This window comes from Montipora foliosa, chromosome 13 (assembly GCF_036669935.1).
Source record: "Montipora foliosa isolate CH-2021 chromosome 13, ASM3666993v2, whole genome shotgun sequence".
NCBI classification, from domain to species: domain Eukaryota; kingdom Metazoa; phylum Cnidaria; class Anthozoa; order Scleractinia; family Acroporidae; genus Montipora; species Montipora foliosa.
In genome coordinates, this window is record NC_090881.1 from 6,316,918 (window position 1) to 6,339,417 (window position 22,500).

Here is a 22,500-nt window from a genome sequence, read left to right on the forward strand (position 1 = left end):
CCAGACTCTTGTTTCTTCCTTTCCTATTTGTATCGGGTAGAAATGCATCGCGCTGAGCAGTCAGGAAAAACAGAAGTGTCATTCTGCACTGCAAACGTATATTTCACTCTCATACGTCTGTGTTCACGGGCTAACAGTCAGTGGCGCAAAAAATTTTGGCACGGAATGTTCAGGAGATACAGTACTTGTCCTGTTCATGTTCAAATTATTATGGTTGGGAAGAAACCATGATAAAAACAAAAAAACAAGGACAGCCGATTCAAACCTGCGAAAAGCAAGAGGCTTCCCCTTCACAGTTCTAGAGAGAACGCCTGAAGCATTTCGCCAGTTTCCAACAAGCAAAAGAATGCGACATCATATTGTGAGATGATTCATCATAATTCTCTCTTTAAAGTTGCTTTCTTCCCTGAGAGTTCATTAATTTATGTCCTTGAGACTGTTATTGAAATATTGAATTTAAGTACCGGTAATTACCGCTAAATTTCGCAGGTACCATTTTGGGGTGGGGAGGGGAGAGTGCAGAGTGTCTCTTGAAAATGGTTTCACACCTACTTTTTTTCTATACCCAACAACTTGAAATCTTAGTGTCGGCCCTGTTAAACCATCCTCGTTTTGAAGTGTGGATCATTGATGTAATGCAAACAATAAAAATGTTTTCTTTTTTGGAAGATGTCCCCAGAACTTTGGAAGGTCCCTTTAAAAAAATAAGTACACTGAACTTGCAAGTTTTCGTGCATCTCTAACTTTTGTGTATTCAAAATTTGAATGGATGGATTGAATGACTGTTCTTTTTGCTGTTTGCCTTTGTTTTGTTGCTTGTTTTTATTTTACAGCAATTTATGTGCCATACATGCAAAGCGAGTTACTGTCATGCCCAGAGATATGCAGCTAGCAAGAAGAATCAGAGGTCGCCAGGATGGATTAGGATAATGCAAACAGATTTTACATTGCCCCAACCCAATTGATGTTTAATATTGGTGTATATTTTAAAAGACCAGTCGCATTTTAATTAGACGTTTCCATACTCACAATTTGAATTTTTTAATCATTTCTTTGTTATAAACACAAACATTTTTAAGGACATGAGAAGGAACTTACTTTTATTATTGTTATTTTTAAACTTATTTGTATGGTTAATTATTACTATATCAGTATTAGTTAATAAACCCTTAGTATTTTGAAAGCTTTGACCGTGAAATTATGGTGAAGTAAATGGGTGTTTACATTTGCATATTAGTGAGCTTTTGAGTGGAGTGACAAGTCCCAAGGTTAAATTTTCTGTTCTGAGCATGCCCACTAGAGGAAAACTACAGCTGTTCTAAAATCTAAAGGTTGCTAATGTCAAGTACCATGACTTTCAGAACTGCATAATTATGTGGCAGTTAATGTATGCAAAATATCTCTGAAGGATGTCAATCAACTGAAAATCTGAACCATATCTGCAGACAGGATGCCACAAAGGCTTTAGAAAGCAAAGACCACCTCATGATTGATAAGGCACAGCTACAAATGGAGACACAAACCAATGCATGGCTTGAATAGATACTCAAAAAAGGCACATGACGTCCTACTCACTTACTCTTATGTACTCTAGTTCCAGAGGATTTGTGGCATTGCTGACAAAATTGATGTCATGTAGCATGCTATTGTGGAAGAGCAGCTTCTATTCAAATAACCAACAACCTGGTTCTCTCGTATATTCAAGATAATTCATCCTCACCGCCTCTCTTTATGAGAAATACCGGTACTGTTGACAATACTTTTACAAGAGACTGGCAGTGGGTATTCTCTTGAAAAGGAGGGCCTGTAGGCAACCACCATTACTTCATGATTGACCTTATACCTTTTGCAAAGGATGAAACACATTGAGTCACTGGTAGAGAACATGTGCCTTTGATGTAAAGACAAAGGTATGGAATCTGAGATTGGAGTGATGTGTTGTTCTTGCAGAGAGGTGTGTGAAAGGTGAATGAACCCTCTTTTAAGGGACTTGGATGAGTCATCCGAGACAAATTGGATATAGATATATCTGGGAGTTTTTCAGCTCAACTCTTTTCTTGATGAACAAGTGAAAGAATGTAGAAGAGAGACATTCAGGAATGTAACGAGGAGGTTTTTAAAATCTAAATTAACGACTCGATAGCCACGACTTGACCATGGCCATCAATTCCTTGCATTTCATGATTGTCAGATGCAATGCATGCAGCTAGTTCAGGATGCAGTGAAGTGTAGATTGAGTTACATCCCAGAGCTCTTTGCCAACAAGCATACATTGCCAACCATATCCAACCTTAGTGCACAGAAGGCAAATATGCCAAAATATGCCACTGCATGTGCAGTTCAAAAGGAGCACTAAGATGCTGAAGGCAAAGAGCTTTGTGAGATTGGTTCAAGGGTTTACGTGCTGTGTAGGTTATCTCATGATTTCAAGTGCAATTTGGACAAAATGAGCGGGAGTAATTTTTTGAAAAAGCAATAAAATTTCTTTCATCATTTGCCAATCAGAATGCATGGTTTGTTACTTCTCATTTACACTATATTACCTCTTTACAGAGTTGTTACCTGAAAACTGAAATTTTCTCAGCCATTCAGAATGAAAAAGAGGTTATTTTCATGGGATGAATGATCCTCTCACTTAACTAGAAAACTGAAAAAAATTCAGGGCTCATAAGGAAAGCGAATCTGACATCTTTGTGATACTTGTGCAAAGCTGGAAGAACAGAGATTTCAACCCATATTTGATCGGAATCTTTCCCCAAATTTTCTTGTCACATAATTATAAAAAAAACCTGACAATGCTGCTCAGAACCAGTGTCTGCAGCGCAACGATGAAAGTAAATCATCGGGCAAAGCAACCCACTTCAAAGCCTGACCATAGACCCTAAATGACTGAAGCTTTTATCATTAATTTTTCATTGTGTCTTTGTAACATGAATTAATCAGCCTTTGCAAAGAATTTCTGTTTGTAGACCCAGTAGCAGCCAAAACTGAAAGCCTCTGGAGGCATTTACTTTAAAACAAACGCTTTTATTCAACCGCACGCCTAGTCCAGTTTTTCAACATAAGGTGTGAGGGAATAACATGCCAGACCATGCATACCACATGAACAAAAAAGTCAGGCACTCATGAATAGGTTGTCATATTATCCTATTCCAAATTTCTTCCATCAACATCCTTTAACCTCTGCTTAGATGCTTCAAGCAATTCCAGGCCACAGATATGCCAGCTGCTCTAGAATCCAATACCAGTCTCTAACTAGGGGAGTGACCTGGGCTCCAGGGGAGGTGAAAATACAGATTCCCCTACTTTTGACCATTTTACAGCAGTGTGCTCAGTTACCAGGCCTTTGATTAAAATTGAGGCTCCAGTTGACTTTATTTTGATACAAAACTCACTGCTCTTCTCAAGTAAATTAAAATTCATTAGCATTATAACAACATGATTTACATAAGGAATGAGGTTTGTATCAAAGCAAGGTCAACTTCAGCGTCGCTTTTATTCAAAGGCGTGGTAAGTACAATGTAAGCACACAACTGTAAAATGATCTATTCTCCATCACATACATGTATAAAGAAAGTAAAACATAAACAAAACAATTCACTCTTATGGACCAATCATGACATCAGGGTCAAGTTGTACAAATCCTGGTTCACAAAAGTGAAAAGAAATGTCGTTTTTAATAATAATTATTATTACATCATAATAGTTCCTAACGAGAAAAGCAGAGATTTTGCACTTCATAAATCAGTCTGTCATAAAAAGATCGCTTCAGGTCTTACTTTGTTCCTTTCCATGCCAGAACAACATTATTCATGACAAATAAAGGTTCTGCAACAGTGCATCCTCAGCTTTTGACTACTCTCCTTTCGCACAAAAAATAATTCTTCCGTTGTAAACAAGTGTCACTCCTTCTTATTTTTAAGAGTTTTCTGCAACACATGTGCATCTGCTGGTTCAATGTGCTTGTAATACTGTTTCTTTGTTTCTATTATTTCAAATCCAAATCCTTTGTAAAATCCTATTGCTCCTTCATTACTGACTTGAACATGTCTGCAATAATAAAAAGAATACTCCCTTTGAAAAGCCAGTAATGGAACAAAATCTAACATGCATAATAATTATTATCGTGGAGTTGAGAAAATTTGACACCTTTTCCTTCTTTCATAATACTTACAGAGAAAAAAGAAAATATGAAAAATTATTGCATAGTCTATCAGGAGGCCTCAGTGTCAGTGGCTAGTGGTGGATATTTACCAAGCCGCAAACCACTTCAGTGAATTGTTAGTAATTGGTGTATACCACAGACTGAAGTGAATAGTGCTTTCCACATAATCTGACTGCCTAGCTCAGAGGTAAATGACAAGTACATGTACTATTATGGAGAAAAACAAAACTCTTAACTTTGGTTACCGAATAGCAAATTTTATCAATGAAATTGGCTGATTATTCAACTTATATGGTTTACTAAAACAATAATTTTATTCTGGTGAATAACGTTACAGGTGTAAGTATTGCTTTCCCTTTTTTTTGATGGGTGACCATAGCATTATCTTGCTTATTTTCAGCTACATGTACTTCTAGCTGATTAATATTTGTTAGTCTTGTCCTACAGAGTGAAAGGGAATGTCACAAGTTCATATGTCACCTTCAACGACCACTTGTTTACATGTATCCTAAAATTCAATTACAGGCATTGGGAAGTTTTCCACACTTCACACATTATTTCCACATATTTTCCACATTATTTCTCAAAGTTAACAAACTCTGAAGGGGATGGGGAGCTTATAACAGCAGGAAAGGGAAAGAAGGAGCAGGGTTAAAAGAGGAATTAATAGTCCAGTACTCTAATAATCATAATAACCCATTGACCCCTGGGAGTGAGATTTTACTCGTCAACTGGGGGGAATTTGAGGTGTCAATGGGTGAACACCTGACTGGCAAAGTTTTTCAGTGCTCAATGTTGCAATTGTTGATGTTGCGCCATGCTGATGGTGACTTTTTCAGTCACCAGCATGGCGACTAAAATACTTGAGCTGGCGACCAAATCTGAAAACTTAGTGAACAGGTTAGGTTTTTTTCCTGAAAGTCTAGCACTGTGTTTACTTTTAATGTAAGTTTTGGATTTCACGGTCTGCCATTACTCACCTTCAAAACTGACCAATCGACCTCAGATGGTTGGATTTAGGGACAAAAGGAATCATTTACTCACTAGCTTCAAATCTCTGCACGTAAATGCTGCTTATTATATAGGGCAAAACAAGAGTTCAGCCGCATACAAACGCATTGCATTCTTCACCTAGTGAGACATCATTAAATTTTTTCTCCACAAGCCATCTCTCTCAAGATTTTAAACAGGAGCAAGGATGGCACAGCCGGTTAGTGCACAGCCTTGGTGCAAGAGGTCCTGAGTTCGATTCCCAGATCTCACATCCTTGTTACAACTTCTTTCCTTTCCATGTAGCTAAGTAGCTTTAAGTACCCATAAAATGGAGCACTGATGGAGAGAGGGGAGTAAAATGAGCACACCCTCAAACTCAGGTTTGTCAGTTGAATTACTGTTAAGAGTAATAGATGTTAAATGTGGTTACTTTACTTTTTTTTTTTCTTTTTAAAGCTAGTAATGGCAGACCATTAAAAATTAATAGGAAAATTCTTGTTAAAATAAACAGGTGTCTTTTTGAAATCAAGACTGTGACGGGTTAATCCTCGGGAATCCAATTCAGTTCATCCAAAAGCATAACGAATTTCCAGCACTCAGCTACATCTTCTTTAATATCAAAGGCTCTCCCTCCAATCACTTGTTTACAAAGTCAGAAACACAGCCATAAAATAAATAGTCTTCTGTTCATCAGCACCACAGACAAACAGGACAACGAAGGAAAACTAACAAACAAGCAAAGGCTTAAAATTTTGTGACCGATCGCCACACATCGTATCTTGTAGCACGCTGAAAAAATTTAATGCTGGATAAGACACAACAAAGACATTAGTTTTGAAATCCAGAGAAAAAGAAGAACATTGATGTTTTGGTCAAAGTAACATTTAAAGGATCATACAATTTGTTCCTCCAACACAGTGCTGAAGAAAAAGGTTCCATTGTTTAGCTCGGGCTTTAAGGTAAATACACTAGTGTACCCCTTGCAAAAGGAGACTGATAACAAATCCAATCCAGATTGTTAGGTTTTCCCTTGGGTGCCCTGTACATTGTGGGTCATGTGATCCATCATATACATGTATGGGTGTACACAAGCTTTTTGTTTTTCATTAAATTCTTGGTTCCACCGTCTTGGCGATAGGTTTTTTGGGATTGTTTTGATCAAGCACAGGCGGTAGATGAAGTAGGTTAGAATTTGGGCATACACAACAGGAAAATGCCAGATGAAGTGCCAAGTACAAGTGGAAATCAAGCCGAGTGTTAAGTATTTATGAGTCAATGAGTTAGTGCAGTTACCCTAACCCATAAAATGAAAGCTAAAATTTGAGAGTGCTTAGGCCTACCGGTAATCACTGAAACAAGGGCTTAGGCTTAAGCAATAAATTATTGCTATATTGACTGTGAGTCTCATTGACTCGTTGACTCCTAAAACAGGCATCCTCAATCAAGCCATCAGCAAAGTGACAAAATAATTTTATGTGGTGGGAACAGATTGGGTGACCTACACCAAGCAACTAGACTTTTATGTCCTTGCTAACAGGGTTTCCGATGCTAAAACAAAGAAGGCAGTTTTGTTGACAAATCATTCAGGCAGAGCAGGAGCTACATGTAAGCACTCAAGTCAATAAACTCGACCCATCTAACCAAAGGGGGCCAGAACCTTCACCTAAGTAATTATCGAAGCAACAGGGTTCGCAGGGTAAAGATAGGAAAGGCTTGTTACTGTTGCACAGGCTCTCACCATCCAAATAAGTGCCCATTTAGCAAAGAGCATTGCTTTCATTGTGGTATTGTTGGACACACACAGCAAGCACGCCGCAAAAAACAGGCCGCTAAGAAAACAGTTGAGGCTGGGGTAAATGTAATGAAGGGTGCAGACAAGAAAGTGAAGGAGAGTATGGTGAATTCTACTATATAGCTGGTAATTCGAATAGGAAACCTATTACCTTAAAGGTCTCCATGGAAGGAAGAGAGGTACCCATGGAACTGGACACAGATTTAGCAGAGTCAGTTATGAGTGAGGGGTTGTACCATAGGTCCCTATGTCATGTGCCCCATTGACGCTACATTGAAGCTGCATACCTACACTGGGGAGGTAGTGAAACCACTTGGGTTTTGTGCTGTTACAGTTGAATACAATGGACAGTCGAAGGAGCACCCAATGTATGTAACCAAGGGTGAAAGACCCACCCTTTTGGCAGAGAATGGCTGAAGTCCATCCAGCTGAATTGGCCTCTGTTTCAGTTAGACACTGCTGATATTGCTCCTGCCTTGCAAGAAGTCTTGAACAAACATAATATTATTGTGTTCTTTGATTAAGGCACAACTCCACACTAAAGAGGGTGCAAAGCCCCAGTTCTGGAAAGCTCAGTCATTGGCATTGCCTCAAAAACCGGCTGTAGATGAGGCATTGAGAGAACTGGAAGCAGAAGGGGTGATCAAGAAAGTAGAAAGCAGTGAGTGGGCGGCCCCAATCCTAACCCCAGTGAAGAAGGATGGCAGTGTGAGGGTGTGTGATTATTTCAAAGTCACTGTCAATCCACAATATTTTTAGAAGTTGATGAGTATCCTCTTCCTCGCATACAGTGTAGATGATATTAATTTTATGCAAGCTTTAATGGATGGAGGCAACCTGTTTAGTGTCCTTGACCTTCGTCATGCTTATCTGCAAATGGAGGTGGAAGATGAGTCCAAAACCATTCCTCACCATGGCCTTTACCAGTACCAACATTTACCTTATGGTGTGGATCCTGCACCAGTAATGTGGCAGTGGGTCATGGACCAAGTCTTGCAGGACTTAACAGGAGTTTTCTGTTATTTGGATGATAATTATCATGGTTACTGAAGGCAGTCTGGAGGAACACCCTTAGCGGATGGTTACTGTTTTGCAAAGGCTTGACGAGTATAGCTTGAAGGCTAACTGGGAGAAGTGCAAATTTCTTAGAAGCTTTGTAGAGTATTTGGGACATGTCATCTCGTCTGAAGGTCTGCACCAGTCCCCTAAGAAAGAAGCTTAAACCGCAAGACGTCACACAGCTGTGTGCTTTCCTGGGCATGGTTCAGTACTACTCCAAATTCTTGCCAGATTTGGCCACTCACCTATCTCCACTCAAAGTGGTCCTGGGAAGCTGAGGGAGATGCTAGCTTCAACAAAGTAAAAGGTATGCTGCTTCAAGACAAAGTCCTGGTACATTATGATCCTTATCTGACTCTAGTACTAGCTACTGATAGCTCCTCATATGGCCTTGGTGCAGTCCTGTCACACTGCACTCCCCACGGACAAGAAAGACCCATTTCTTACGCATCCATCCACATTGTCACAGACCGAGAAAAAGTACTCACAGATAGAGAAAGAGGCTTTGTCTTTGGTGTGGGGTGTGAAGAACTTTCAAAACTACTTAGAGGGTCACCACTTCACCCTAGTTACAGATCATCAACCCCTGAAATACATTGTGGACCCGAGGAAGGCAGTACCCTTTATCGCAGCAGCTAGGCTTCAGTGCCAGTGTCTGTTCTTGGATGTCTTTATGTACGATAAGTTCAGAGGGACCAAGCAGCATGCTAACTGCAATGGCCTAACTCATCTGCCCCGACCTCAAGCACCTGCTGACAAACCAGATAAAGTGGCTCAGATGTTTCATGCCTCTGTGACTGAGACCCTTCCTGTCACCAAACAAGAACTACGGCTGCAAACAAGGAGGGACTCCGTTCTGTCTTGCAATCTTAAACTTACGGAGGCAGGCTGGCAGACAGCGGCAGAAGTCTGCCCCGACCTCATCCCTTATGCCCATCATAGCAGCGACATCTCAGTCCATCACAGAAACCTGATGTGGGGAAGTAGAGTAATATTGTGCCAGCCAAATTGAGAGAGAGAGAGTTCTGGAAACACTTCATGAAGGGGGCATCTCGTGGGCTTGGGGCTCCTGATCAAATCTTATCTGACAATGGACCACAGTTCATGTCAGGGGTTTTCAAGTCGTTCGTGAAAGAAAATGGTGTTAGACATGTGACAGGCACACACCCTACCATCCAGCAACCAATGGCCTAGCAGAAAGAATGGTACAGAGCTTCAAGAGGGCAGTGAAGGCTGACAAGTCTGGGTGAACCTTGCAGCACAAGCTTGACACATTTCTCTTAGCATATTATTGTTCAACATCGCATGCCGTAACCTGGCGCAGCCCTTCACAGATGCTCTTGGGTCGAAGTGTGAAAACTCAGTTGGATCTGATCAAACCTGATGTTGGGCGGGAAGTCAATAAGAAGTTGCTCCAGTCAAATTCCTACCAGCCAAGGTCCTTTGACATTAAGCAGCCATTTGGGTGCAGAATTTTCACAAAGGCCCCAAATGGGTGCAGGGCACGATTGCTGAGTGAATTAGGCCCCATTCTGTACCAAGTGAAGGTGAACGACCAGACCTGGAAGTGTCATGTAGAACAGCTTCACGGCAACCTTCATCCATTTTCAGCCAGAGCAACGGGAGATTGTGTGGTTCCTGCAGCCATAGTCCTCAGCAATACCTCGGAGGTAGGGCCTAAGCTGGAGGAGCCAGCACCCCCAGAAGTGATACCAGAAGAGGATATACATTCCTCTGGATCTGACAGTCAACATTATTTTGACTCCAGACAAGGAGCCTGTTTTCTAGCCGCGTTGGAAGAGTTATTAAACCACCTCAGCGATGTTTGTGACTGAACTGTACGCTCACTATGAACTGTTAGAAACTTTGGACACTAGTTTTATTGAATTTATACCGTTTTGTTTTTAATCTTACATGTACATGTAGTCTGTACCCTGTATATTTTATAAATTTGTAGAGGAGGAAATTGTTAGGTTTTCCCTTGGCTGCCCTATACATTGTGGGTCATGTGATCCACCATATATCTGTGTAAACGAGGTTTTCGTTTTTCATTAAATTATTGGTTCCGCCATCTTGATACTCTGTTGTGTTTATTGTGAATACATCACACAACCAATGTGCCAGCTGACAGTTGGTGTCAGGAGATAGAGCCATTGTATAATTATGGGCTAACACAAATCATTGGTTATGCATTGGCCAAGCCATCATGAGTGTGTTACTCAACACACTTTGGCAAATAACATTACAGTATACATACAATGTACATGTAGCATTTCAGGGTTTCAATAAAATAATGAAGTAGGCGGCCAGTTTACTGTAAGATTTTGCAAAAACTTGTTTACTCTAGGGACTAAAATCTGTCAAAACGCTTTTCCTCATTTGCGCTTTTTCAACAATTGCAAAATCAACATCACAGACACCAGTGTGCTTGTGTGGGGATGACCAATTTTTTTCCAAATTTCGAAAAACAAATGAGCCTGCCATCAAAGGTGACTGAAGACAATATTATTATTGTTTGACAATAAAATTACGCCTGTGTGAGAGACATTTGCATTTTAACTTAATTGAAATGTGACCGTAATTTTTATTATCAATTTTATTTTTGGTCCTGCAATTTGATTTTTCCAGTCGTTTTAAACCAGCCAAATGAAAAATTGGTCTGTAAATGCGACCTGGCCCTTACTTCAATTAATCTTTTTAGTGAGGAAAACAGCTGACTTCTCTGAGTAAAGTAGCCAACACTTTTTATTGACTCTTTGCACTTCTTGCAACCAATGATATCTACAATAAAGATACTTACAAATAGACATTGTCTATGTTGCCATCTCTGTCACACCATTTCAAAACATGTTCAAGCATAGTAGTTCCTAACAAATAAAAAAGAACTTCATTTTTGGAAGCAAATGGAGGTCCAAAAAATATTTAACAATGTTGAACACCTTTAAAACAAGCCCATCTCTTAAACCTATTAGATAATCCCCACAAACTGTTTTTTAAATGTGTGAGGCGTGAATATTTAATAACACCATCTTAAAACTGGTGAATGCTATGCCCTTTTACTGTACATATTTTGGCTCCCAAAATGCAGTGTACATATATAAAAGGATAAGCATAAGCAGTTTAAACACTTTACTAAATGAAAGCAGGCAATGGAGCCTTTGCAGATCCTAAAAATAATATCAACACTCCTCTACAAGATTAAACCGCGATCTCCCCCCAACCAGAGGAAGGAGATCTACATGTACACTTGTTGAAAAGCTGTGCTAATACAGTCAGGGCTCAACATTAAAAAAAAATCCAGTCACAATTTGGCAACAAGATACAATGTGCACAAGTTCCAAAATCTTATTTGCAAATTGTATTTATTTATTTATTTATTTATTTATTTATTTATTTATTTATTTATTTATTTTGTAATCATGGGTCATCTTGCTGTATTGTGTTGCCTGAGTGGTTTAACAAAACAAAATATGAGCCCACAATACATGTACATGTGTGTAAAGAAACGACTGAAAATGGCAAATGATGAAGGGAATGGCATTGTGCAAGTAACGTGGCAGCCAATTGCACTACATTTTTTGCCCCATATCATCACATTGACTCACAATTCATGACAAGAAACAAAACAACTTTCTCGTTCCTTTATTGATCTTAGCAATTGTTTAGTAGCGTCAAAGTGACAACTGGTAACCCTTTCATTTCAAAACTACATGTGCAAAGTATATTCTAGTTGCAAATTTGCGACTGATCCTTCAGATCCTTCAGATTCAGTCTCAATATTTTTGTTCTGCCATTGACAGTTTACATTCTAGTTTCTTACTCCTTTTCTTAAGGCAGTCCTTTAAATAAGCAAAATAGCTTCCTGGACTGCCTGCCAAATGTATGATAATTACATGTAATTTAGTACTATAATTTATAAAAGCAAATGAAATGAACTGAACTGATTTAGTCACAAATGAAAACAATTCCAAATGCCACTACATGTACACTGTATATTGGTCACAATTTCAAGCCCTGTTACATGTACTATTGTGGGTTTAATTGAGGGCTGACACATGAATAGATTGATTTGTCATCAACTACTGGTACGTAGCAGAGAATGTGAACTGACTGATGATAAAAAAGAAGAAAACGTTCTTACACATGACATTAGACTCTTGTAAACTTACCAATTCCAAGTCTCCTGTAAGGGGCTAAACATCCTAGAGTCATAATGTAAAGTCGTCTGGCAGCCTCTGATTGATCAATTCGACAGCAAACTGCACCAACTACAATGTCATTATAATAAGCTGAAGAGAAGGTGAAAAAGCAAGGTTCAATCAAACAGTTAACACAAGTACCAGATAGTATTTACCCATGTACAAGTCAACCTCTTACATATGATTGTTAGAATTTAGATCCAAGTTTCAGGTACATTTTTTAAACAATTTGCCTTTTTGTTGATTTTATTTCTTTCTTTCTAATTGTTTTTAATTGGCAACGATAACGGGCTTAAAATTTTTTTCTTTTTTAGCCATGTTTTTTTAAAAAGAACTTCCACTCTACTTATCAATGCTGCAAAACACCATCAACTGTCTGTAACGAAAAACTCAATAAAATAATTATTATTGAGAGGTTATCAACTTCAAAATCAAAGCTCCAAAATACAGCAAATGGCCTTTTAAAACAGGCTGTTCAGAATGTTTGACTTTCAATTATTGTTTCTTTGCCCAATGCTTGCCACACCGACACATGTTGAGTTTCATTATAATCAAAACAACTTTTTCTCCACTTCTTAGACCTTTCAAAGTACAGTAATTACTAGATCAAAGCATGTAGTTTACCCATTTTTATGAAACTAAATACCTAGTTTTGCAAGTTCTCCAACTTCAAGAACATCCTTGTAAAACTATGAAACAAAAGACAATTATCAGATCCCAAACACTTCTCTAGTGAAGTGAATTACAGGGGTTAACCCATTGAACCAAGCAGCCAAGCTCCCTAACCACTGAGACACTGCTTCCTTTTCACATGACAAGGTACCACGTTGGCATCATTAGGTAAAGAAGCTAATCTTCCAGCACCCGATTGTACAAAAGCTGATCAATGTTAATCCCAGATCAAAAACTAACCAAAGAGTTTATTTCTCTACTCCAAAATGTTGTTCAACACTGATATTCAGCAAAACTTTACATTAAAAGAAGTCATGCAATCTTCAAAAACAAAAATAACAAATGGGTTAAAAAAATATTTTCCTTGATAGTGAGTCAAGGAAACATTACAATGTACATGCAGACAGCAATCACAAGTTTCAACACTACATGTATCACAAAGTCATTCATCAAAAAGCACTCTTTTTTGACACATTACATACATACATACTTAATTGACCACTCCCCACAGGGCTTTTCAGGGCCAATGAATCAACGAAACAACAGAACACAACAACTACAACTGTTAATAATCCCAACTGGCTGGAGGCAAACCAGTTGGCTACATGTGTTTACAAGTGCAGCTGGGAAGAAAAAATCCAGTCGCATTTTGCGACAAGATACGGAAATTTAGTCGCAATTTCGCAAATTTTAGTCGCAAAATCGCCGCGCTGCATTGTGTTGTCAGGGGTTTAGCAAAAAAATATGAGCCTGCAATACTTGTGTGTAAAGAAACCGCTGAAAATGGCGAATGATCGAGGAAATGGAGCCGTGCACGTAACATCGCAGCTAAATTACTCTTCAAGTACGCTATCTTCAGAGAAAACTCACAGCAAGAAACAAAATAACTGTCATTTCTTTATTTATTTTAGCAAAAGTAGCAGCAAAGTGGCAACTGTTTGTTTCGAAACAGCGAAGGTGACAACAAGTCGCAAATTTGCGACCTCTCCAGATATTTTAGTCGCAAAGGGAAAAATTTAGTCGCAAATGCGACTGTATTGGTCGCAATTTCGAGCCCTGTCATGATATCAGGCAAGGCGACAACTAAATTCAGAAATTCAAAATACTGTATTTTCGAAACGAAAGATTTCACAGAACTGGAAAATTGATTAGATAAAAATTCAGCAGACCTTGTGATTTTGATTTTAGAATTTGATGACATCACTGTGAAAACCATGTATTGTTCTCTTTCTTCTCTCGAGTGGGGTCCAGTGAGATCCCGTCCAGTGAGGGAGTCCACGTTGTGTATTATCCCTACTCAAGACCTATTGAAATCTCCCTGCAATTCCACGCATGAACCGTCATTAACTTACTGCAAGTATAATAATTATTGAACATACCATCTTGTAGGCATTACCACTCACAGGGTCATACTATTACCACAGATAGGGCTTTTATCCACCACAAAGTTTCAGGTGAATTATTTTTGCAACTTATTAATCATTTATACTTGTTTAATAATATTGTTTACTGAATGTTGTGACCAAAGAGTAAACTTATTTAATTTATCATTATAATTGTATCAATATAATAATTACCCAGTAAAAATATGTATTCATAATAGCCTAAATATTTCATTTTCCACTGATTTTGTTTATCAATCATTTCAAATAACCGTTTTTATTGACAGATGACCGGTTTCACCCATTTCCTGTTCAAGGTACATTGTATGCTGAACACGAGGCTTAGATAACGTAGCCTCGCTGTCATACAGTGTAGAAAAATAACAGATCTTTTCCTTCTTTTGCCTGTGATCTGTAGTGTGAGAAATACGATCAGCTAAACTGTCAAAGTATAAAACTCTTTCTACGTGTCGAATTTACCTTATCGTTGTAGCTGACTGGAAACACCACGGAGTTAAGTTTCTTCAATTGCTTGATGTTATGAGGAGTCACATCGCCAAGTTCCGTTCTTCCCTTCCTATATAATAAGATAAGGAGATAAGTAACACTTGAACAAGGACATCGACCCAATCATCGGACCAAATGCTTCCTCACGGTTTAGGATTTAAGCTGACAATTTCTTTGTCGTTGGACATTTTCGACCAAAGAGAGCATAACTTCCCGCCAAATGTAGTGTCCATGCTCGAGATTTGGACTCGGCCTGGTGCTAACGTGAGGAATGGGGCCTAATTCGCAGCGGTCTCGTGATAATCTCGTCCCAACCTCGTTCCCAGGATCTTCTCGGCTTTCAATATGGCGGCGGGTCTTGAGAAGACCCTGGCACACAGTGAACTAAAAAGATCGCTGATTGGTGCTTTTCTCATATGAACTCTGATTGGTTTAATGTCGAAAGAAAGATGGCGGCTAGTGAGGAGAGCCAGAACAAGAACAGAATTCGTGTTTAAATCATTTTCAAAATTGTAGCTGTTCCGTAAGAAGCAGCTGCAAATTAACAAGCATAACAGTCAAAAATAATTCACCGTTTTTTCACGTTGTACGATGATCTACATCAGGCCTCGATTCCAATTAAAACTACGTTGGCTCTTCACGACCTCTGGCATAGCGATCGTTCTATTATAATATAGAAGGATATAATGGTGTTTGAAAGACGCAACGGTAATTAAGTGATTTTATTTCGTACGTACCTTTACGTTTTGGTTCATTTTGGCGTCTCACAATTGTAATTCCTTGACGCGAGTATTGTTACTGTTAATCAGTGTTTGCACCATGTCAGATTGTGTTACAAATTATAAAATTGTGCAACAGGGTTCATAGATTATTGATGTGGTTGATTTAGCAGTTGTATGTGGTTCTGTTGACTCGTGTGACAGCTGCAACGAAGGCGGGTCAGTTAAATACAGGTCAAGACTAGAGGTCGCTGCTCCAATAATCAACAACTAAGCCAAAAGTTTCCCCGAGACCTGAAACAACATTTTTGTTGAGTGATTAGCGCTAGCAGACACTTTTGGTGTTGTTTATTTGTCTGCAGCACGGTGACATGCACACTCACCTGTGGAATGTGACCTGTGTTTTATTTCAATAGACCTGCAGCTGCAGTAATCCATATTCTTTCCCATCCCTTCCACACTCTTCAGCTAGTGGTGCACAGAGAGATCTAGCTCGGTCGGTTTTCATCATTGCCTTTTACTTTCATTAATAAAAAATATTAATCTCCTCACCCCAAACAAAGTGCATGTCATCTTGTAATTTTCCAAGAGAGTTATTTAAGACTGTGAAGTCTTAACAATACTTATTATTCTTGAAAATAATTGTAAGGCTTATCATTATAGTCTTATTGACCTGTCAATTTGCTAACGACTTCAATTTTTGCTTCTTCTGATTTAAAAATATGAATATGTATATTAAACAGTATTCTTTAATTTTGTACACATTACTTTTTTAGCATCACACTCCTGTGAGTTTTCTTGTACTCCAATAATTTAAGTTGAATTATTCGTTTTCAAAACATGCTTTGAAAATATTCTCTAGCATTGCTCAAGTGTTCAAGGACGAGATAGTTCCTCTAACTGAGAAAGAAATTGAGAATCTAACCATCTCAGCACTGAAAGACGAGCTTGGTAAAAGGAAGCTATCAAAAAAGGGAAACAAGCAAATTCTGGTTTCTCGATTGAAGTCATCTTTACAAAGTACTAGCCAGAAAACGAGTGCGGTATCTGACCAAACTGATATTCCGCCACTGTGTACCGTACGAGATGAAATCAGTTACCCCGAGAACTGCCCATGCCTGCCCCTTCTGTTAGATTTACAGAAAGAAGTGAAAGAGATGAAAGATAATTCGTCGCGACAGACACAGCCCAATCTGTCTTCAAATTGCGAACTGACTAAGCTTCAAGAAGAAAACAACGCCCTAAAACTGAGACCTCGCGACGTGGAAGATTGTTACGACTCTTTAAAGCGTGAAGCAAGATCTATTCAAGACGAGAATAAAAGTTTAATGACTGCCCTAAGGCTTTTAAACAACGAATTTGTCAATGAAACTAAATATCGTAATGGTAAAAATGAAGACTTCAAGGAGCAAAATTTGCATGAAGAAGAAAACCCTTGGGAGACAGTACGTGATAACAAGACAATGCCCAGAAACAAAAGGAGGGAGCGTCAAATGCCAAATGGAAAAAAGATGTCGGGCGGTAAATCTACTGGCATTGCGTCTCAAAAAACGAACGACGACCGGACTACAGTCATCGTTGGAGACTCCATTATAAAGAATGTTCAGGGAATAAAACTAGCCAAAGCTGTTGGACACCGGGTTGTGGTCAAGCCGTTCCCTGGAGCTACAATTCGCGACATGCGTTCGCATGTTGTCCCTACAATTGAAAAAAAGCCTGATCAAATTTGTCTTCACGTGGGGACCAACGATCTGAAATCATCTACACCGAACGACGTCGCAGATGCTATTATCGAATTGGCCAGAGAAGTTGAGGTTGCTTCCGAGTCTGAAATAGTTCTATCTGAACTTATTGCTAGGAATGATGATTACAGCGATGCAGTTAAAGCCGTTAACAAACGTCTAAAACAACTTTGCAAGCAAAATAATTGGAAACTCATCAACCATACCAACATCACTTCAAATGGACTTAACAAAGGTGGCCTGCACCTTAATAGGGAAGGTAACGAGTTATTGCAAAAGAATTTTGTAAAATTTTTTACGATGTAATTGATTTCCTAATTCCATGAATGCCGATATTGCTGATAATTCTCTTGTTTCTCTAACGTTGCCAGAATCAGTTGAAAACGAAGTACATGCTGTTAATTCGAGTCTTTCCAATGCGTCTAGTTTTTTACCAGCAAAGCGTGGTTTTAAAATGGCCTGTTTGAACATTAACAGTCTCGTCAAACATATTGACGAACTTAGAGTCCTTCTTTCTGAGTTTTCTGTTGATATTCTGGCAATCAACGAAACAAAACTTGACGAATCCATAAAAAGTTCCGAGCTCCATATACCTGGCTACGAATTTATCCGTCGTGACAGAAGTAGAAATGGTGGAGGAGTAGGTTTTTATATTAAGTCTTCTAATTCTTATGTAGTGCGCTCAGATCTAAATGTAATTAATCTCGAAAATTTAATCATTGAAATTCGTAAACCGAACTCTAGGCCTTTTCTGATAGCGACATGGTACAGACCTCCCTGTTCTCCTACCGATTTATTTTCAAGTTATGAGTCATTTATCGACAAGGTTGATTCTCTTGACCTTGAATACTATTTGTTGGGTGACTTAAACTGTAATTTGGCCTCTTCTACACCTGATGCAAACACTCGTCATTTACTCGAGATTTCGGATTTATATGGGCTCAATCAATTAATAAATGAACCAACTCGTGTTACTGAATCCTCATCTACATTAATCGATTTGATTTTTACTAATCATGCAGATAAGGTAAGCTGTTCCGGTGTCTCCCATATTGGTATCAGCGATCATAGCCTCGTCTATGTTTATCGTAAACTTTCTTCTGATATATCATCGAAAGGACACTCTTACATCTCTTATAGAAATTTTAGAAATTTTAATCGAGATAATTTTCGAAATGAAATCTCTCAACAAGACTGGTCTTTCGATGAATCTGAAGATCCAAATTTGGTTTGGTCTAACTGGAAAACAAAATTTTTGCGCGTTGTCAATTCTCATGCTCCAATTCGAACTAGACGTGCTAAATTGAATAACTCACCCTGGATTAATTCAGTCTTGAAGAATGATATGCGCTGTCGTGATGCTGCTAAAAAGAAGGCGATAAAAACAAAGAATCCTCATGACTGGGCTAATTACAGAAAATTACGAAATAAAATCAACAATAATGTAAAAACCACTAAGGCATCCTATTATCATAATAGTCTTATTCAATCCGAAGGAAACTCTCGAAGGACTTGGAAAACTATTAATCACCTCATGTCCCGTCGTCAGAACAACCAGCTGATAAAGGAAGTCAAAGTAAATGATATATCTATCTGTAATTCTAACGAGATTTCCAATACCTTTAACGAACATTTTTCAACTATTGGGCCCAGACTAGCCCGCGAAATATACCTTCTACTTCGGACGAAGTGTCTACTTATTTAAACAATTTTCCTGAAAACTTCAACAAATTCTCTTTTCGTCCAACTACTAGTAGTATTGTTTTTACTCATCTAAATCGATTGTCGAAAACTAAATCTACTGGGTTAGACAATATCTCTGCTAAGTTAATTCGTGAGTGTGCTGATATAATTTCAGGTCCGTTATGTGACCTGTTTAATAAATCTTTGATGTCTGGCATATTTCCTGACGATTGGAAATGTGCCCGAGTGATTCCGTTGTTCAAACAGGGCGAGTCACTTGATTTGAACAACTACCGACCTATCTCTGTCATTTCAGTTGTCGCCAAAGTGTTTGAGAGGATTGTGTACGATCAGTTATACAACTTCTTAAGTAACGAGGGAATCATCTCTAAACAACAATCCGGTTTCCGGTCTTTGCACTCTACTGTTAGTGCTCTTCTTGAAGCCACTGACAGTTGGGCGTTTAATATCGATCGTGGCTACGTAAATGCCGTAGTGTTCCTCGACTTAAAAAAGGCCTTCGACACCGTTGATCATGAGATACTATTAACTAAAATGAATCAGTACGGAATTCAAGGGAAATCGCTTGATTGGTTTAAATCATATTTGACGAACCGCACACAACGGTGCTCCGTTAACGGTTGTCTCTCTGGTTTTACCACTCTTAAATGCGGTGTGCCACAGGGAACGATCCTTGGCCCTCTTTTATTTCTAATTTATATTAATGATTTGCCTAACTGTCTATCGTTCAGCGTTCCTAGAATGTATGCTGATGATACACATATTACTTATGCTGGCTCTGATTTACATCTGATTCAGTCTAGTATATCTCATGACCTTGAAAAGCTAAGCAAATGGCTTGTGTCTAACAAACTTACTTTGAACGCTACAAAGAATGAATTTATGTTGATCGGATCCAGGCAAAGATTAAGCACTCTATCTGATACTCTTGAACTCTCCATTGATAATGTTCCAATTGAGAAAGTTTCTTCAGTGAAATCACTTGGAATATATGTTGACGAAAATCTAACATGGTATCTCCACGTTGATAAACTGTGTAAAAAGATTGCTTCCGCAATTGGAGCCATTAAACGAGTTAAGCCATTTGTGCCTCAATCAACTTTACTCAGTATATACAACTCACTAGTTCAACCGCATTTTGATTACTGCAGCCTAGTCTGGGGTAATTGTGGTAAAACATTATCTAACAGGCTACAAAAACTACAGAACCGTGCTGCACGAGTGATAACTTCATCGAGCTATGACGCTGATGTTACTTCCTTGTTTGACAAACTCAGCTGGAAAGACTTAAATTCTCAACGTCAAATTCAGAAAGCTTTAATGGTTTTCAAGTCTTTAAATGGTCTGGTTCCCGAATATCTCACGTCTAAATTTGTAACGCGTAATGTATCAAACTATGCTCTGAGGGATTCGGCAAATAAACTTGTTGTTCCGTTTCCGAGAACAAACTACATGAAAAATAGTTTTAGTTACAGCGGCGCAACTCTTTGGAACAGCTTACATCGTAACATTAGGGAATCTAGTTCCATAGATCAATTTAAACGCCTTCTCTATCAAAATTTTTAAATACACGGCATTCATGGAAATCAGGTCTGTAGGTAGCTTATTTTGTAAATTAATGTAATAATAGGATTAGGATTTTAGATTTTAAGATTTTTTGGAATTGTACCTGATGAATTTTTTACCGTGTATAAATTAAGTAAATAAATAAATAAATAAAGTTGTGGCATTTTAATTACTGTCTGAAGATGTGGTACATCGAGTGATTTGGGGAAAGATTGCGGACTGGACAGGGGGATTGGGAAATAAAATTGAAGGTGACAAAGCACAGGAAATTTGCAACTTCACCAGCAACAAGAAACTATTTCACAAGAAGAAATAGCGTTTTGTTTCTGGAATGGTAAGGGCAGGAGAAAAGATAAAATACTGTAGTGTGGGTCATTTGGTCGGTCATATATATTTCGCTTTGTCTATTGAAACTCTCAACAAAGAAGGACAAAAATGTGGACGCAAACTATCTGAACGGTTAGAAGCCTGTCAAGGAATATTAACCATTAAAGAGAAGAACATAATGATACTTGTCTACAAATACCTAATTTTCCTTCAAATGCCACAGCATAAAATTTCAAATTCCATTTTCTGTGAATCTTCCATTACTTGTGGTACATGTGAACCTAGGAAGTTACCAGTACTAGCTTTAAAATAACTGGTTCCTGGAAAACCCAATTTACTACTACAACTCACCAGTGGGAAGATTGTTTACATTACTTATTACCATGAAGAGAGATAGCTTTGGATTTTTCAACAATATTTCCCTTTAATATAAGCGAAAATCATTCAGATAGTGAAAACTTCATATTTATGACCCATTTCGTTCACTTTCATGCTTGTCGGCATTATGATTTGCTATACTACAGGTTCACATGTTCACAAGTTTGTTTTTACGTCTCATAGATGTTCAGATGTTCAATTACAAACTCTGTTTTGAATGATCACTCTACTTCATTGTATAAATAGTTCACCCTGAAGTCTAAATAGATACAATTCGTTTCTGAGTAAATGAAACGAAACAAAAATGTAGTTTAAGGAATGGAGGCAAATAAAACAAACCGTGCCATTGTCACTGCCTCCAAAACAGCAGATTAAAAGCCAGTTTGATAAAACAGCAAAGATCCACCCCTAACCCTGGGCTCATTTGACAAGAACTGCTAAGGATGATGAGATGCTTATGTTTAGGACTTGCACAAATTGTGCCCTTTTTTAATTAGACTCAACCGATTTCATGAGCAGCATTCCAAGACATCACATTGTCTTCACTGGTAGGACAAGACGTGGAAAAGTTATTTTCATAGCTTGAAAAGTGCAAGAAGCAGATTGCTAATCCTATGGAATAGCATGTTCAACAATATACATTGGCTTGATTATGTCAACTTTACCACAAAATATATTTACAAATTATAACAAGTTGTAAGAATCAGAATGTGGGCACTAAACATGCTGTGGTTCCCTGTTGGCAATCAGAAGACAATTAAAATACTGATTTTACACTGACATGACAATACTTGCAGTCAATCGATGAGATGAGAGATAAAACCACAATACAACAATCTAATGGTTTCACTGTGAAAGTGAAGTACCACAGATATATATGTGGTATAATAATACTTCCCTTTAGGAAAATAGCTTTGGGTCAATGTATACTGGGGAACGTCGTTGTCAGAAGATGATAATTAGGTTTAATTGATTGAAAATAAACATGCAATATAAACTATACATTACGGAAGACAGCGAACACACCTCCGTGACTAAATAGCTAGAACCAGGGCTTTCATTAAACCTTAGCTCACTGGATTTTAAGGTAATCAAATGTCTGTGATGCTACGGGTGAAACTGTGTGCAATGGCTGTTTCCAAACTGTTTAAAAATCACAGCCTCGAGAAATAATAGCCGTCTATAAAATTGCATTGGTTTAAAATAACATGAAATGAAAAGAAAAGCAAGATTTCTCTGTCATCTACCGCATTCTCGTTGCTCGTGCATTCATCCATCTGTATTTTTGGTTTCTT

The 22,500-nt window shown here is 38.3% G+C and overlaps 2 protein-coding genes across 3 annotated transcripts in view; one reads left to right on the forward strand and one right to left on the reverse strand.

Annotated features, from left to right (window-relative positions):
* LOC137982376 (histone H3-like) overlaps positions 1-1,098 on the forward strand; it is an 8,791-nt gene extending 7,693 nt beyond the window's left edge. For both annotated transcript variants that reach the window (XM_068829490.1, XM_068829489.1), the window contains exon 5: positions 834-1,098. In XM_068829490.1, the coding sequence (XP_068685591.1) occupies positions 834-930 (97 nt within the window). In that variant the 3' untranslated portion in view covers positions 931-1,098. The remainder of the gene's footprint in view (positions 1-833) is intronic.
* LOC137982375 (N-alpha-acetyltransferase 50-like) lies at positions 1,084-15,041 on the reverse strand. The gene is made up of 6 exons (XM_068829488.1): positions 14,917-15,041; positions 14,743-14,839; positions 12,855-12,897; positions 12,179-12,298; positions 10,810-10,876; positions 1,084-4,050 (listed from the first exon to the last, which is right to left on the reverse strand). The coding sequence occupies exons 1-6, from the start codon at positions 15,000-15,002 to the stop codon at positions 3,903-3,905; spliced, it is 561 nt and encodes a 186-aa protein (XP_068685589.1). The 5' UTR covers positions 15,003-15,041; the 3' UTR covers positions 1,084-3,902.
* Between the last annotated feature and the right edge of the window lie 7,459 nt (positions 15,042-22,500).